Here is an 18,859-nt window from a genome sequence, read left to right as displayed (position 1 = left end):
TGCAAGAATTTGGGTGACTTCGTCTTAAGTCTGTGATCAGCCGATCGTGCCAAGAATTGGGGCAATCTTTTTTGCAGCATGCAGGGAATCACACATACACTGCAACTATAATGAATGAGCGCTTTCTCAGCTCTTGATGCGTGACATTGTGGCCTCTGGACATAGGTGTATAACGGACCGGGCCAATGGAGCCAGTACCCAGGGGTCCTTGACTACCAGGGGCCCGAAGGGGCCCTATGCTGCAAGGTCTGGCAGCCCATCAACTTTGAAAACAAATATTTATATACGCTTGAATATGTGGGCCCCACAGCTTATAAAAGGCCCCCTCAATAGGGCCCTGTGACTATGAGGGTCCCTAGCCCTCTTATAGGACCCTTTTGCCTTCTTGTTTCTAATAAAAATTTTAGCCACTCTTTAACCCTATAATGCCGTACATATCATATTTGATACATGACTTTCTAAATCCTCTACATCATCAACATGATCAAAACTTTGCTGAAAACCCGGTTGTATGCAATGCACTAGATGTCTACTGCCTCCTGGTGAAAGTTTCCATGCTCTTCTGGAAGTAGAAGACCTTGTAATTTAATATCCAAAATGGCTACCTTCATATCGTGATGCACTTGTCTTTTTGATGTGAACTCTTTGCAGATTTTGATAAAGTAAAATTAACAATAGCATTTATATTGTTACTGATATTTCAAAATTAGTATTTATTGAATTAAAGCAACATGTGCTTGCTTACAGTTTCATTATTTTATAGAAAAATCATTTTAAATAGGTTTTAAAAAATATAATTTTTTTCATATGTTAGGCTTTATAGGGTTGAGCTTTATGCTTTGTTTGAAAAGTGCTGTTGAACAAAAATATTTATTACAAAAAATAACTGGGCTTAGGTGGTTAGGAAAAAGTAGACATTGATTTTTTTTTAATTTTGTGTTGTGTAAAAAAGTATGATTAAACTAGATATGTAAAGTTTGTTGATACAGACTATAATGTTGATTTGACAAAACCTTGTCTGAAAGTTTAAAATACTTTTAAATGCTTCAAGTTAGAAATGTTTACAGGTGTTACAGTAAGAGAAAGACAGAAAGAGCATCTTACAACAGATTAAAGGGCTTGTGTGTAAGTTTTGACAGCTGAAGTTTGAACTCACGAACATTCAAAAACAGACTTTTAGCTTGTTTGAACATTCTGTCAATGTAATGTAGTCTAGGGGATTTTGGCTTAAATGATGACTTCACAGCATGCGCGGACTGGCCATTGGGAGAACCGGGACTTTTCCCAGTGGGACGGCCGTGAAATGGGCCCACATGCGCCACAAAAGTTTTGGGCCAGTTTCTATGTAAAATCCCGGGCTGAATTTTCTTCCCAGTCTGCCCCTGCTTCACAGGGCTTTTTTGATGGGAGAATAATAATGGTAGCCAAGCTGTAGGGTCGTTCCAAACAGAATCTCCAATAAAATGAACACTATTTTTGAGCACCACACCTTTCAGCCCATCGAAGCTCTTACAATGGAGAGTAAAGTCTTTGAAGGAAATACGGTGTAGGGATGATCACTTCTAAATGGAACACACCATAATTCAGACGAGTTAGAAAAGATATGGCAGTGCGAGCCAGAACTGCCTAAACTCTTTGCCAAGTTTCACCAAACCCATGCATAGATGCTGTAGGTGCCTATTTGTTCAATTCTACAATATGTAAAGTGTTTTATGAAGTTAAAATATTTCATAATGTATTATTGCCCCTTTAAATATATGCACATGTACACATTTAATACACATTTTGTCACATTCTTGTTTTTTGTATGCATAATTTGTACTATTTACAAGCATTTACATTGAGTTTCTCTTTAAGAACATTTCAGCTTACTTTTCGGTTGAGCGGTTTCTTTTCCACATCCGTGCTGTGTGTTTGAATAAGGGTACGTTTACACGACAACGATGTACGAAAAACGGGAAAGTTTTTCCTTTGCGTTTTTGAAAAGTTTCGTGTACAGACGACAACGTTGTCAAAACGATCCCCGTTCACACAGATCCGCGAAAATGACTAAAAATGCTGTATTATGCATGCCAGGCCAGTAGTTGGCGATGTCACTTTGTAAAGAAACACTACGCGCCTGCGCACATAAGCATTCTTCCACAGAGCGGTGAATACAAACAATGAAGATGGCGATCACTGGTCTTAGTAGTGATGCAGTAAATCTACACTTTGCTGGAGAAGCGTCAAACTCAAAATCTTGAGCAGCACAAACACAGTCCTGTAGTCTGCCATTGTAGTTTTGAATGTCTCGCGTGTTGTTTTGAAGTACTCGCGCGCATGCCTATAGACTGAACTCTTAAGATTATTCAATAAACTCTGCTAATTTTTACCATCACTTCCTCTCCTGCCTTCTTCTGTACTCCCCCTGCTGACTCTTGGGATGGTAGGAGAGTATGTTAACATAAGCTGTTGATGTTGACTGGTTTTGGATGCCGTTATCATCTCCATGTAAACATACAAAAACGTATGTTTTGTGAAAACAATGACGTCATGCGCACACGTATTACGTGTTCAGTCTATAGGCATGCGCGCGAGTACTTCAAAACAACGCGTGAGACTTTCAAAACTACAATGGCGGACTACAGGACTGTGTTTGTGCTGCTCAAGATTTTGAGTTTATTGTTGCTTCTCCAGAAAAGTAATTGTAGTAATAAAGAATCCTCATCACCCGTCCAGAAAAAATTGCTCAATGCTTTCGCCATCTTCACTGTTTGTATTCACCGCTCTGTGGAAGAATGCTTATGTGCACAGGCGTGTAGTGTTTCTTTTCAAAGTGACATCGGCAACTACTGGCCTGGCATGCATAATACAGCATTTTTAGTAGTTTTCGCGGATCCGTGTGAGCGGGGATCGTTTTGACAACGTTGTCGTCTGTATGCGAAACTTTTCAAAACTGCAAAGGAAAAACATTTCCATTTTTAGTACATCGTTGTTGTGTAAACGTACCCTAAATCTGATTGTAAATAACAGAATGGATATTTAAGGGAATTAAATCAATCGCTCTCCAGGTTCTCTCAACATCTCATCAGTCACTCATCTCAGAGCTATTCTGTGAGGATCCAAATTTAAATCAGATTAATGTTGGTCACATTACCAATAATCACAGCAATTACATTAGGTGTGTTCGACTTGAACTGAATCTCGATTTGCCAATCGGTGAGATTTGCGGTTGCAGTCGTTGGAGGAGTTGAAAAGAGCCGTCAAGCCGGACACTTTGCGCTTCCAGTCACATGCTGAACCCACACCAGTCACGGAAGATCACGCGATGTTTGCTTTCTTTATTACAGACGAAGTGGAATTCAGACAGACAGATGTTTGAATTTTACATAAACTAACCAGAAACATTGTTCATTTGAAAAGGTTATGTGCTGTTTAATACAGTGCCTGTTGTTTATATAAGAAGAAAGTTATGGGATCAAAATCCTGCCAAATGTATTGCGGTCACGGATTCAAAAATAATAAGCGTGAATAAAAAAATAATAAGCACAGATAAAAACATAAGCATGAATCAAAAATATTTAAAATATGCTGCAAAAAATAAATGAATTAATTAATTAAAGCAAAGTCATAAGAATTGCATACAAAATAATGTTTTCCTTGGTTATATTACAGTTGTTTGTGCTCTCTGACAATTTTGCTCATATTTTAATTTAATTTTTAATTTAATTTTTTATTTTTGTATGCTTATGCTATATTTTTCTTTGCTTTTGTTTCCAAGTTCTGCACTTGGTTTTCCAAAACTTGTGAGTTGAGTTTTATGTAAATCAGGGTGTGTTTTGTGTCCCCATTGGTCCACTAGTTCTTGATCGACAGCTCCTCCTCTATCCAATCATTCGAAGAGGGGATGTGACGTCACTCCAATGCAACTCTGACGACTGCTGCTCAATATTATATTATTTGTGGTTGATAGATGCTGTTTGTATCTATTTTTAGTATTTTCTGCCAGCACTAGGAAACAATGTGTTATCATTATCATCATATTATCATAGTCCATTGACACATGTATCGAGTCTGAATTTAGTTAGTAGAGTCTTTAGTTTAGGCATTATATAAGACTTCCTTCTTTGTAGGTTATTGGCTGCATATTAAAAAAAAAAACAAGGCTGGGTTGGTGTGGATGTTTCATGCATGTTTTTACTAGCTGTACCAATGTAGTCGCGAGTTCAGAACCCAACTTGATCTGCTTTTCCATGTTGCTGAATGTACCGTTATGTACTGATCCTACGTTGGCACAGCTACATGTAGTTTCTTTTTCCACGATACTGCAGTGAAATCAGAAACAAGTGACCAAGCATCCCCACCTCAATAAATAATGCAATTAAGTTGGCTTGAACTTGGACGTTCTTGATTCACAAATAGTCGCAAATGTAGGGCCCGTCTCTAAAGACACAGCAACACTGGAGCATACAAATCCAAAACATTTACAAACATTTCCATAACATAGAGTATACAGCTTCAGTATCATTTGAAGCAAATGACTTGCAGGCATACAGCCATCACCAAAGTGTGCATTTAGGTGTCAGCAATAATGCACACCAGGGGCGGACTGGCCATCGGGAGAACCGGGACTTTTCCCGAAGGAGAACGGGGCCGAATGGGCTGCAATAAGTTGAAATGTGCCGCCGTGTTATGCAGATATGCTGAAGGGGGCAGCATTATACAGAAAGGACAGCGACGGAGTATCTATCAACCACAAATAATATAATATTGAGCAGCAGCTGTCGGAGTTGTATTGGAGTGATGTCACACGCAAAAAAAAAAAAAACATGAAAATATGAGTAAAATTGTCAGAGAGCACAAAAAAACAGTAATATAACCAAGGAAAACATGATTTTGTTTGCAATTCTGATGACTTTGCTTTAATTTTTGTTTTGGTTTTTTTGCAGCATATTTTAAATGTGTTTATATATTTTTGATTCGTGCTTGTTATTTTTTGATCTGTGCCTATTATTTTGATCTGCGCTTTTTATTTATTTTTGCGCTTAGGTCCTCGGAGAACCACCTCTCACATGTGTTACACTGGATCTATAAAACGAAAAGGTGGAAATATCACTGTACTCTCACAAATTTATGCCTGTCAGTATTTTTGAACAAATGTTGCCCACTATGTAACTAGATTACCTGTCTTCATATAAATTTTAATGAATATTAACAATGAAGAAAATTGGTTTACTGTCAATATGTTGGTGTATCTAAATACTCAGTGTCACTGTTTACAATATCTACTGTTTTTGATCTCCAAATTCTGCTTTCACAACACCAGCATAAGCTACTACAAATGCTGCTATCTCAGAGTTTAAAGGCAATGGATCTAATATTATCTGCGGCCTTATCCCAGTTTAATCCAAGCCTGTTTGTCCACCTCTAAAAACCTCAAAGCAGCTAGTCTTGTGACACTCTAATTTCTGTTAATTCTTATTGAACAACAAATATCTATATATTCAGATAATTACTAAAGGCAGCATTTCGAGTTGTTGTGGTAAACATTTAAATCAGCCCTTAAAACAGTGCATTACGTGCTGTGACAATAACAGTGTGGGTAAGTTGTGTCAAGATTTCAAACAGAGTCCGTTAACATCCCCTTCATCGTTGAGATCCCCTTAATCGTTGAGATCCCCTTCATCTCTCGCTCTCTATTTCTGTGTGGTTGCTCTTTGAATCTCGTTAAAGATCTCATTCCTCCAGCCCTTCATGCCTCAGCACAATCATCTGGTTTATCCATTCCCGCTCTGCTATCCTGCTCCACCTCACCTCTGCCTCTATGCACCACTCCCCAGCTAATCATCCATCAGCCTTCTCCATTCACCTGCCACACTTACCTCACAGATCACTTAGTATATATAACTGTCTGTTGTTAGAATTTCCCAGAGTTGTTTACCTGTGTGTAATTCCAGCCTATTTGGACATGTATTACCAATGATTGGTGATCCTTGCCTGCTCTGTGTATTTTTTTTATTTTTGGCTTTTTGTACATTTGCCTGTATTGTTTGTTTTCTCTGGCTTTCACCTAGATTGTGTACTGGGTTTTTGGCTTAGTAAAGACTGTGTAGAAGAGAATGTATTACCTAATAGTTTTAATTCTTTTTTTATCCTAACATTGTCTTTTCTGTTTCCTGATTAATGTTCTGAATTTCTGTAAGACATTACACTCTATGCTGAGACACACTATTTTACATTGATTAACAGATCCCTGTGTGTAAACTCTTTGAGCTAAGAAAGATAGCCTTTGAGAAGCTGTCTTTTTTTTTTTTTTTTAGATTAAATTTTTTTATTGATTCATCTATTAAACAATGAAAAGCAAAACATATACAAAAAGAATAAATATTTAACCCTCACAATTGCCCCCAAAATAATCTCTTAAGAAAAGTTGAAGTTCCATCCCCCAGACTCTGAATTAGCAGGGAGTAATACACTGATGCCACATGACTTTTTCCAAAAGCAGTAATCACCACTCCCAGAGTAGATGCCACTTTATGGCGGGGAGGGTGGGGTGGGGGGGGGGGGGGTTGTAAACTACTCCCAGAAACAGTACAGAGCAAGTGGCACAGCTGTAAATACTTATAGAACTGAGATCTGGGAATCCCAAAATGTTGAACCAAATTTTGAAAAATAGGGGCCAGAAGTTCCTGTTCAATACAAAACCAGGGAGGGGCTCTCTCAGGTGGAAGAGACATATGAGCCAAATGTCTGAGACCGAATGCATAATAATAAAACAAAATCTTGGGTAGCCCTAGCCCACCTTTGTCAATCGGCCTTTGTAACTTATTGAAATGTAATATGGGATGCTTACCACTCCAAATGAAGGACTTCGCTATGCTATCAAATTGCTTGAAATAAGAGAGGGGCACATCTACAGGGAGAGACTGAAGCAGGTAATTCAATTTTGGAATATAATTCATTTTAAAAACATTAACCTTCCCAATCATAGATAAATGTAATGAAGCCCACCTGCCCACATCGCTTGAAAACCTTTTTTATTAAGGGGTCAAAATTAACTCTAACTAAATCACACAAATTTGCTGGGAATAAAATGCCCAAATATTTAATGCTCTGTTTTGGCCACTCAAAGGCGTCCGGCTGGAAAGCCGTTACTGGGCAGTACGCTGTCAGAGCCAAAGCTTTGGATTTACACCAATTGACCCTGTATCCTGAGAACTTAGAAAAGGAATTAATAATTCTGTGGAGGCAAGGCATAGGTCTAGTGGGGTTGGAGACAAATAATAAAATATCATCTGCATAAAGCAAAAGCTTATGCGCCACACCTCCCGCCACCACCCCTGGAAAATCATCTTACCTTCTTATCGTGGCTGCTAATGGTTCCAGTGCAAGACAGAACAATAATGGGGAAAGAGGGCAACCCTGCCGGGTGCCCCTACCCGGAGTAAAATAATCTGAAATTAATCCTTTTGTTTGTACCGCTGCTACCGGGTGTCTATAAAGTAACTTAATCCATCCAATAAAAGTATTCCCGAACCCGTATGTTTCCAAAATCTTAAAAAGATAATCCCATTCTACCATATCAAACGCCTTTTCGGTGTCAAGTGAAATGGCAGAGACCGGTGTCTGATCATTTACCACTGTCCACATGATATTGATGAAACGCCTAATGTTATCAGAAGAGCTGCGACCCTGAATAAACCCCACCTGATCTCATGGTTGGCGGAAACTTTCCATTCTTAAATGATTCCGTATAAACTTCTAGCAAAAGTGTAGCCAATTCTGTAGCATAAGATCTAAAGAATTCAGTGGCAAAGCCATCTGGCCCCGGAGCCTTGCCTGTAGGCAAGGCCTTAATTACCTCGCCAAACTCCTCCAAGTTTATCTCAAAATCAAAAGAATTTTTTTGCTCAGTCGTCAGTTTAGGAAGATCTAATGGTTCCACAAAGTTTCTAATATCTTCATCAGTAGACGAAGAGGTGGAACTATAGAGATCAAGATAGAATTCTTTAAAACATTATTAATATCAATGGCTGAGGTAAAAACTTCACCACCAGCAGATTTCACTGAGGGAATGGTAGAAAAAGACTCTCTCTGTTTTATAGATCTATCCAAAAGCTTCCCTGCTTTGTCCCCTGACTCAATGTATGACTGTCTTGCCCTGAATAGCCAAAACTCCACCTTTCGCGACAAAATAGTATTATATCTGTATTTCAATCGGGTCAATTCTCTGAGGCCATCAGATGAGAGAAGCCGTCTTTAACTTACATGTGAATTAAATTTAGCAGACACCCTCCAACGCAGACAGAGATATTACATTGACCAGCATGTCGAAGGGATTAGCCAAATGGGCCACTGGCAGACTGAACCAGATTGTATTGTTAATTACTGTCCAGAGTTATATTCACCTTTGCTATCACTCATTAACCCAGCCCACAACCCATTGTTTTGGGCTAGCCTTGATGTAATAGTATACAACCTTGCTCTAAATGTTGACCTTCAGAAGACATTTCAAAACTGCTGTGAACTCTCTCTCCGCTGGGCAGTGAAATGCTCATCATAACCATCTGTTTTCCTCTGAAGCTTAAGTAAAGATTATTTTCTTCAATTAGGAACCTGAGTGAAGTTTTCTTCAACAAAAGATTTTTCTACAACTGTTTTACCTTATACATGTCTGCTGCCTTGTGTGTTTGAGTCCTTACAAAGCTGCATTTTGGTTTGTATTCCTCCACACTACAGACAAAGACTTCCTTTACAAACCTGATGCTTTCAGTATCTGGAGAGCCATTGTTTTTCTTGCATGTGCCATTTCCTTTTTGGATGTCCCAAACCTGATGAGTGGAACAGCTGGAAAGGCCTTCATCACTGCCCTTGCCATCTAAACAAACACAAATATTCAAAACATCATATATGCCTGACTCCTGTATAGTGTAGCTGTCCTAAGGCATAACTACATTAACCAAAATAACTTTTATTCACTCATTTAGTACTATACTTGTATCTGATTATTATATAGCAATATATAATTGCACAGGTAAAACTGAGTTTAACGAAGACATGGACTTAATTTACAAAAGACAACTGTGAGCTAACCCACTTGAGAATATCATTACATTTTTAGGTATTACATTACTTCACTTACCATGATGAAAGTGACCCCACAGCTACTGCCATCCCGCTTGATTTGATGGGTCAGAACTCCTCCTTTCCATTTTATGTCTACCCACTCCATTTTCCCATGGCACATTCTTCTCATTTTTAAGTACTCACTGTATGTGATTTATGATGGAAGTTATTTAAATTTGGAACAAAGCAGAGAAAGTTTACTACATCCAAATTATAACTGGAATGTACACACATTTTTATTGATCAGTGATACAAAATTGTACATGTATTTACAAGTGTATTCGCTGAAGTATATTCGCTGAAAATATTTGCTTATTAGAGGACTACAGTGCTTCAAAATTGATTCTAATGAACAAATGTAGTGATTTAAACCCAAATAACCATAATAATAATAAAAAAATAAAAAAACACAAGAAATGTTGTTACCATGATAGAAGTTAAAGTCTTCTACAAAGTCTCAACTGAAGCCCCCACTGGCTCAGCTGACAGTTATTCTCCATGGCAACATGGAATGTAAACAAAGGTTAGCCTATGGGTGTGCTGTCTTACATGTTGGTCTTAAATTAGACCAATATAAGTTTTTATACAACTAACTGAAAAAATAAAGACCAACATTTTAGATGACTAACTAGTAAGACTCGTCCAAAACAGTTTTATGAAACAGGGCCCTGGTCATGAGAGATAGTTCTTCCTGGGCGTCCTCTGTCATCTCCACTGTCTTGAGCGTGTTCAGCTCCATGTTGTTGTGACTGCATCAGACTACTAGCTGCTCAGCCTCTTTATAATTTTGAACTGAAATTGGTCTGTGGAAACAGGGAATTTCCTTTTAATATAATAATTTTTATAATTATATAATAATTTATAATTAATTATAATAATTATAATTATTAATTATAATATCCATCAGAATTTAAGGGGAACACAGCGTATATATATGACATTTTAGAGGACTTTAATTTTGAAATTCAACATCAGCCTGTCCTGATATTGTGTGGAAAGTTTCTCAATGATAGTGTCATTTTAGTGCTTAGAAGTCAGATCGTCTTTGGAAATGTATTCTGTACTATTAAGTTATTATTAAGTTTGCGGGTGTTATTTTAAAATTATCATTATTACTCTTTTAATATTTATTCTTTATGTATTTTTATTCATTCATTTATTAATTTTTTTCATTCAATCATTATTGACAGACTGACTAAATGAATGTGAAATCACATTCTTTTATTTTGAAATTACACGCTTTTACCATAATGACTAGTATAGACGCGTACCACAAAAAAAAAAAAAATAATAAAAAAAAAAAAATTATTCCGTGAACATTTCAGTCAAGGTTCCATTGTTCTATTTATAAGAATGATAAAATTACAATAAAAATATATATCTTATTTTGATATTTGAGAATATCATTTTGATATTAAAAAGGCAGATGTAGCTGTATATCTGAGTTGGTATGGCTTCATGACGTGAAAAGCTTAATGAATATTATCCCGATTGTCGACACGAACATTAACTTTTTCGCACTCAGTTTCATGATGGTGTTAGAAGCAAGTGAATGAGATGAGAGAAGTGTCCCTGTTTATGAACGTGTCCATGGTGCGAGCAATCAGCTGTACAGGGAGGGAAGCAGTCTGCCGAAGCGAGGCCAAGACAGTTTTGTTTTCGATATTCCAGACACATTCAGCTATAAACGGCAATAACTCCTAAATGGCTTAGCAAATACTTTCCAAAATAGTATTACTATAAAACGTGGAAAGCCAATAATATTCCACAAGCTTTTTTTCATTATTTTCTCTCGATATTATGAGCTGTCACGGAATCGGGTGTTTGAAGGGAGGTCCCAAGCGCAGATAGGCAACAATGAACATTTATTAAATAAAAACAGAAAACATACAAAAAACTCTCTCGATGGAGAAAAAAACAAAACAAAAACAAACTAGAATAAACACAAGAATTACAGAACTGAAAGGGACTGCAGACAGCACACACGAGCACACAACGACAGGAATAATGAATGAAGTGAAACAATCCAGCACAAGACAGCATCCATGAGGAACTAATAAAGGGAGAGAAATGAAACAGGTTAACAAGGGACAGGTGAAGCCAATGAACTAATAATGAGGAGACAAGGAGGCAGGGTAACACGCAAGACTGAGAGACACGTGACAATACAGAAACTAAACAAAGCCACGTGCTCTCACAGACACTAACACCAGAATGACACGAGCCCATACCGCCAGAAACAAAAGAAACACGCGCTCATGCCAAACGACAGACAAGACGGGGACATATGTGCCAGCACAACATGACAACGGATTGCGACCCGGAAGCACAGTGCAAAGTGAGCACAACGCGAAGCGCGCCTGAGGTCGCGAGACACACACACAAATATCAAGGATGACATAAGAGCAATGCACTCGTGCCAATAACCATCAAGACAAGATAATGCATGACAATGCCAAAAGGGCGAGCCATGCATTCTCACATAGACTAGACAAAACACTAAACAGGGATGTCAGAGCTCAGCCACAAAGACAACAAAAACACAACCAACATAAGTGGCTGAACTCTGACAATGACCATTGGCCTGCAAAAGCCGTCGCAATGCGAGTTACCTCGGGAAGAGTTCCTCTTCGCGTAGCAGTAAATAAGGGACCGTGGAGAAAGCAGCGGCATAGCTAGACCCTGGCTGATAGGGTTGAAGCCCTGAATCTATTGTTAATAGCCCCAAATGATTATTATTATTATTATTATTTTTTTGTGATGAAAAAAAAAAAAGAAGTAAGGCTTAATGTTCATTACATCAGGGTACAAAAGCAACAAGGCAGGCTGCAATTCTGGCTTCAAATGTAAATAAATTCTAATCAGTCAGCCAAACTTGCATTAATTGACAGTTTGCACTTTGACTTTCACCTGAACATCTCGAGTGGGAGCTTTCTGTTTTCTCTCACAGGGGTGCAGCATTTCTGTATCAGAGGCACTGAGGTGTTATTATGAAAGCCTTATTTCTAAATATATAATCTGTAAACTTCATTTCCAATCTTCATTTTTTTTTATTTTTTATTTATTTATTTATTTATTTATTTTAACAATCCACACACCAAGTAGATTTTAATGCATGCACCAGTCACCTAGTTATTTGGGTTTAGTCGGGAGTCATATGAGGGAATAAAGAATGTTTATTGCAAGGGAATTTCCTCAAATGCAACTCAAAATAGCAGCACAGTGAGCTATAAGCGTAAATAGCACAATACATAGGTCTTAAAATGAGAAATCTCACAAAAGTCAAACAAAAAGTCAAAAAATAAAATAAAATAAAATAAAATAATCAAACTGTCCCTGCCTGTATATGTGCTCTGCCCATGCTGGTTCACATTTCCATGGCATGTGCGTGGAGTTAAAGGCCTGGCCACCATTTACTTGCATTGTTTGGACCTACAGAGCTGAAATATTCATCTAAAATCTTCATTTGTGTTCAGCAGAAGAAGGAAAGTCATACACATCTGGGATGACATGAGGATGAGTAAATGATGAGAGAATTTTCATTCTTGGGTAAACTATCCCTTTAACAGCAGAGCTCATTCCAAGAGAAGCTTAAATTGTGTTTGTTTCTCCTCACAAAACATCAAGAAGAATAGCTTATATAAAGCTAAATGTTTGTTGCGTTTGACATCATGCTTTTGGCTTGGCACCTACTGTACCGTACAAGTTACAGCACAATAAAACCTTTCAACACCCCTGCTGGTGTTGTATTACAAATCAAATCTGCATGGAAAAATTACCACAATGGCTGCGATTGAATACGTTAAAATGCAACACTGAGCTCCTGCTGACACTAGGATCACAACAAATGCAGATGTCCATAAATGCAATTTTGCCTACTATTCAGCAACAAACAAATGTAAGGAACATCACAACCACAACAGGACAGAAAATGTGACTGGACTTCACAGTTAAAGTACTGCCACCTTAAATTCTGGTAATTCTTTGGAAAGTGGCAAACTACTCGTGAGCAACCCATCCGATTAAAGTCCAATAGCAACAGATCTTATTTATTTATTAAAGAAAAATCAAAAACCCTCACCCAACCCATATACAGAACAGACCAGACTTGCAAAGGGATTCGTATGCACCTAAACACTAATTTTTGATACATGACAAGAAGAAAGAAAAAGACAAAAGAAAAGCAAGAAAAAGATACTCCCAAAACAGATACACTAAATAACATAAAACAAGACAGAATACAATACTGTCAAAAATAAACAGGAGTTAACTTAACTTTTGGAAATCTGTTCAAGGAAGGGGCCCCAAATCTCAGAAAATTTACCAAGGGCACCTATTCTAGAAATACGGACTCTCTCCAGTTCAACGGATGACACCACGTCAGAAAGCCAGTTTTTAAAACTGGGAGAAGAGACAGACTTCCAAACCCTTAGTATAATCCTCTTGGCAATTAGCATCCCAAACATTAATGCTGATTGTTGATACTGAGATAACAACCCTGCAAAATTAGAAAAACCAAAAATAGCTAATTCAATATCAGGCAGTAGTTCAGAATTATAAACTATGAATACCAATGAAAAATGTCCTGACAGCTTGGGACAAGTCCAAAACAGACAGTGACCCTTCAGAAACTTTACAATGATCATAGAGAGGTGAAATTGTTGGATAATTATTATGAAGCTTTACTTTTGAGTAATGTAGTCTGTGCATGACCTTGAATTGAATTAACTCTAATCTGGCAATTATAGCACATCCATGTATTATGTGCAATCCCTCTTCCCAGATATTATCCTCAATCTTAGCACCTATGTCCCTCTCCAATGCATCTTTAAGGTGTTTGGAGGAAGTTGAAATATAAGAAGAAAATAAGGACACAAATTGTGAGATCAGATGTTTAGTCTCCAGAGACTGCCACAAAAGACTATGAAAAGGGTGGACACAGGGTTCATAAGCATATTCTTAAAAGGTATTTTTGACAAAATGACGAGCCTGAAGATAGTGGAAAAAATGAGACTGTGATAGATCATACTTAATGTGTACCTGATTGAAAGATGAAAAGTGACCATCAACATAAATGTCTTTTACCGAGGTCAAGGCCTTACTCCTCCAAATTGGAAAAAAAAAAAATGATCTGATCCAGCAGGTGCAAAATTGTGATGATCACAAATGGGTATATTGGTTGAAGGTTGTGAAATTTGTTACACTTTTTTCATTTGCTTCAATATCCTAAGAGAGTTATGAATTACAAAGTTTTTTTGAAAATGACTTTCTAGGGATATCGGCACTGGAAAACAATAAAGCTGGAAGTGAACTACTGGAAATGGAATGCGCCTCCATGGACAGCCATACAGCCATTTGGGATAGCCGTTAGTGATGCAGTCTGAACTAATACTCCCATCCCACCAGTGCATCAAAGCCCTAGCATTGGCTGCCCAATAGTAATGTTGAAAAACTGGCAGGCCTAATCCACCAACTTCTTTAGGCTTTTGTAAGTGGAATTTGGAGATTCGATAGGCCTTGAATTGAATTAACTGTAATCTGGCATTTATAGCACATCCGTGCATTATGTGCAATCCCTCTTCCCAGATATTATCCTCAATCTTAGCACCTGTGTCCCTCTCCCATGCATCTTTAAGGTGTTTGGAGGAAGTTGCATTATAAGAAGAAAATAAGGACACAAATTGTGAGATCAGTTGTTTAGTCTCCAGAGACTGCCACAAAAGACTATGAAAAGGGTAGACACAGGGTTCATAAGCATATTCTGAAAAAGTATTTTTGACATAATGACGAGCCTGAAGATAGTGGAAAAAAAGAGACTGTGATAGATCATACTTAATGTGTAAATGATTGAAAGATGAAAAGTGACCATCAACATAAAGGTCTTTTACAGAGGTCAAGCCCTTACTCCTCCAAATTGAAAAAAAAATAAAAAAATGATCTAATCCAGCAGGATCTGATGGTGGCATAGTGGACTAAAGCACTGACCTAGTAAGTAAAAGGTTGTTGGTTCAATCCCCACAACCATCACCATTATGTCCTTGAGCAAGGCACATTGCTTTAGGGGGATTGTCCCTGTAATAAGGGCACTGTAAGTCACTTTGGATAAAAGTGTCTGCCAAATGCATAAATGTAATGCAGCAGGTGCAAAATTGTGATTATCACAAATGGGTATATTGGTTGAAATTTGTTACACTTTTTTCATTTGCTTCAATATCCTAAGAGAGTTATGAATTACAAAGTTTTTTGAAAATGACTTTCTAGGGATATCGGCACTGGAAACAATAAAGCTGGAAGTGAACTACTGGAAATGGAATGCGCCACCATGGACAGCCATTTGGGATTGCCGTTAGTGATGCAATCTGAATTAATACTCCCATCCCGCCAGTGCATCAAAGCCCTAGCATTGGCTGCCCAATAGTAATGTTGAAAAACTGGCAGGCCTAATCTACCAACTTCTTTAGGCTTTTGTAAGTGGAATTTGTAGATTCGATGGGCCTTGTAGCCCCAGACAAATGGTAAAATTACAGTCTAATTGTTCAAAAAATGAAGATGGCAAAAATATTGGTAAGTTTTGAAAGAGATGAAGAAATCTGGGAAGGGAAACCATTTTGACTGCATTTATATGGCCAACCAAAGATAGTGGGATAATTCTCCACTTTTCATTACATGTTTTCAGTCTCTTAACAGATTCTGTAAAGTAAAGATGAAATAACATTTTAGCATCTTTAAGAATTACCAACCCAAGGTAGGTAAAATGGTCCTCCTGACAGATTTTGAAGGGAAGGGAATTAATAAATGTAGAATTAAGTCCATTCCCCAAGGGGATAAATACGCTCTTCTCCCAGTTAATACAGTAGCCAGAGAAAGCACCAAATGTTTTAATCCACTCCATTAAAGAGGGCAGTGAAGGAGAATCTGCCATATATAACAGCAGGTCATCTGCATACAACGACAGTTTACACTCAACATTCCCGCTATACCTTTTATGTCTGTATGATTACGAATACAAATTGCCAGTGGTTCTAGGGCTAAATCGAACAATAAGGGGCTTAGACAGCAACCTTGCCTTGTACCACGATGCAAAAGAAAAAATCTGATTTTTCAGAATGAATAATTATAGCTGATTTAGGCATGAGATACGACATTTTAATTATTAACTGAAATTTGTCTCTGAAGCCAAACCGATCCAGCACCGCAAACATGTATCTCCATTCAATCTGATCAAAGATGCTTTCTCAGCATCTAAGGAAATAATGGCAGCTTTTGAACTCTTGTTATGTTTATCATAAAAACAGGCAGCATACATTAAAAAATTATAATCTGTTAGGGAGGTCACATGCTTCCCTAGTCGCTTTGCTAGAGCAAAATTTTTGGTCACAATTGAGCAAGCTCAAAGGCCTGTAACTACCAGGGTTCAACAAGGCATTTCTGCCTCTCTTTCTTGCAGGTGGATTCATAGGCTATGATGTTACCTCTTACAACTGCTTTGAGTGAATTAAGTCTGAAACTTCACCAGTATCATTGTTATCTAGGAAGTGGCTCAAAGCAGATGACATATATGATTTAAAGTGTGTGTCAGTTAACAAAGAAGGATTAAAATTCCAAGTATAATGTGATTTGGGTAGAGAAAAGTTGAGCAGCATAGATACAGGACAATGGTCAGATATTAAAATGTTATTATATTTTGACTGAATCACACAAGGAATGAGTTTTGAATTAATAATAAAATCATCAATTTGAGTGTAAGTCTTATGCACATATGAAAAAAGGAATAGTCATGGGCAGTTGAGTGAAGTTACTTCGACACATCTACAAGGTTGGCAGACCTAAGTAAATTATTAAGCATGCCTACAGAGTTAATGGTCAGTGGGACCTGCATTGAAGAATGATATAAATGTGAATCTAAACAACAGTTGAAGTCACCGCCAATTACAAGGTTAGTGGAACCCGGATCTGGAAGAATATAAAAAATCTTACGATAAAAACTTGGATCATCCACATTTGGACCATAAATATACAAACAAGTAATGGGAAAGGAGTTGATTGAGTCAGATACTAAGATATACCTGCCTGCAGGATCGGTCACTATAGAGGACATATGGAAAGGAATCGATTTCATAAACCGTATGGCAACAACGCTGGATTGAGACAAAAATGTTGCTTGATAGACTTGAAAAATCCAATTAGCCCTAAACCTTCTGAGCTCTGTTGGTTTAATGTGCATTTACTGAAGAAATATAATATCGGCCGATAATGATTTTAATTGAGTAACACTTTACCTCGTTTGATCAGGTGCCCCATTCCTCTTACATTCCAACTCACAAACGTAACATTATTTACCCCACCAGCGTTATCATTCATAGCTCCTGCCATACACTATAAATGAGATACATCCTTCCAAAATATCCCACATAGCAATAATATGCGCTGTCTGGTAGAACAAACCCAACTGAGCACCCCCCCCCCACCCCAGAGCTGAATCCCAATACAAAACTCCCCATAAGCTCGGCAACAGCTTATAAGACGTATCACTGTTCCATTATGAGAGTTCTTTGTAAGTGAAATACCCTATACTTTATTTACATGTAGAGCCTACACAAGCATACCATAGAGCACAAATTATGATTAAAACTTGCATAATATTAAGTGTACAATATAAAGATTATGCATAGTGGCAATCTAGCTTCTAGCCATTTTTTTATTATTATTACAGCAATGCAGGCCATGGCATCTTATTTTTTCTTCTGCATTTGGCCCCCGACCGAAGAAGTTTGGACACCCCTGACATAGATGCACAAAGCCAGTGTCATTCAATAGAGGAGGACAGTGCTTGAATAGGGAACTGCATGTCCAAAATTATTTTTCTTTTTGTAATAGCTTTTTTGTTGAAGGAGACAGAAACATGAAACCAGTGTCATTCAATACAGGAGGACAGTGGGCAACTTTCACAACCTTTTTTTTTTTCTATTTCTTTTTACTCCTAGTGGTTGAATAGGGAACTGCATGTCCAAAATGAATTCATTCACAAGGTTAATTTTGGACATGCAGTTCCCTATTCAACCACTAGGAGTAAAAAGAAATAGAAAAAAAGAAAAAGAAAAGGTTGTGAAAGTTGCCCACTGTCCTCCTGTATTGAATGACACTGCTTTCATGTTTCTGTCTCCTTCAACAAAAAAGCTATTACAAAAACAAAAATAATTTTGGATATGCAGTTCACAAAAAACGGGTAACTCACAATGCAATGGCTTTTGCAGGCCAATGCACATAATATCAAGTGAAAATAATGAAAACAAGATTGTGGAATATTAATAGCTTTCCACGTTTTACAGTAATACTATTTTGGAAAGTATTTGCTAAGCCGTTTGGGGGTTATCTCCTGGAATATTGAAAATAAAACGGTCTTAACCTCGCTTGGATGAAGCTGGTGGCAACTGCAAAGAGAACGCACTCGTGAGACGATGCACTGTGAAATGTGGCTGTACGTGATAGCGAAACCCAGTGTTCAGAATATGAAATTCATATAATTTCTCAAAATCAATACAAGTTAAAGGGTTAGTTCACCGAAAAATTATAATTTTCTCATCATTTACTCACCCTCATGCCATCACAGATGTTTATTCTGCTGAACACAATCAAAGATTTTTAGAAGAATATCTCAGCTCTGTAGTTCCATACAATGCAAGTGAGTGGGTGCCAAAATTTTGAAGCTCCAAAATCCACATAAGGGCAACATAAAAGTACTCCAGACAACTCT

At 37.6% G+C, this 18,859-nt stretch overlaps 1 protein-coding gene across 3 annotated transcripts in view; it reads right to left on the bottom strand.

The window, feature by feature from the left end:
• wu:fc27b11 (uncharacterized) overlaps positions 1-18,859 on the bottom strand; it is a 49,331-nt gene that overhangs the window by 12,226 nt on the left and 18,246 nt on the right. For 2 of the 3 annotated variants that reach the window (XR_007896140.1, XM_051688441.1), the window contains exons 1-3: positions 9,532-10,033; positions 9,122-9,248; positions 8,740-8,857 (exon numbers count right to left, since the gene is read on the bottom strand). Coding sequence is in view for 2 of the 3 variants with exons in the window: in XM_051688441.1 (XP_051544401.1) it covers positions 8,740-8,857; positions 9,122-9,235 (232 nt within the window). In the remaining variant the exon portion in view is untranslated. Of the gene's footprint in view, positions 1-8,739; positions 8,858-9,121; positions 9,249-9,531; positions 10,034-18,859 lie in introns of those variants that run through there. The other variant, XM_051688451.1, reaches the window with a different exon arrangement.

This window comes from Myxocyprinus asiaticus, chromosome 4 (assembly GCF_019703515.2).
Source record: "Myxocyprinus asiaticus isolate MX2 ecotype Aquarium Trade chromosome 4, UBuf_Myxa_2, whole genome shotgun sequence".
Lineage (NCBI taxonomy): Eukaryota > Metazoa > Chordata > Actinopteri > Cypriniformes > Catostomidae > Myxocyprinus > Myxocyprinus asiaticus.
Note: the sequence above shows the minus strand (reverse complement) of the source record. Positions and strands in the feature narration are given on the sequence as shown.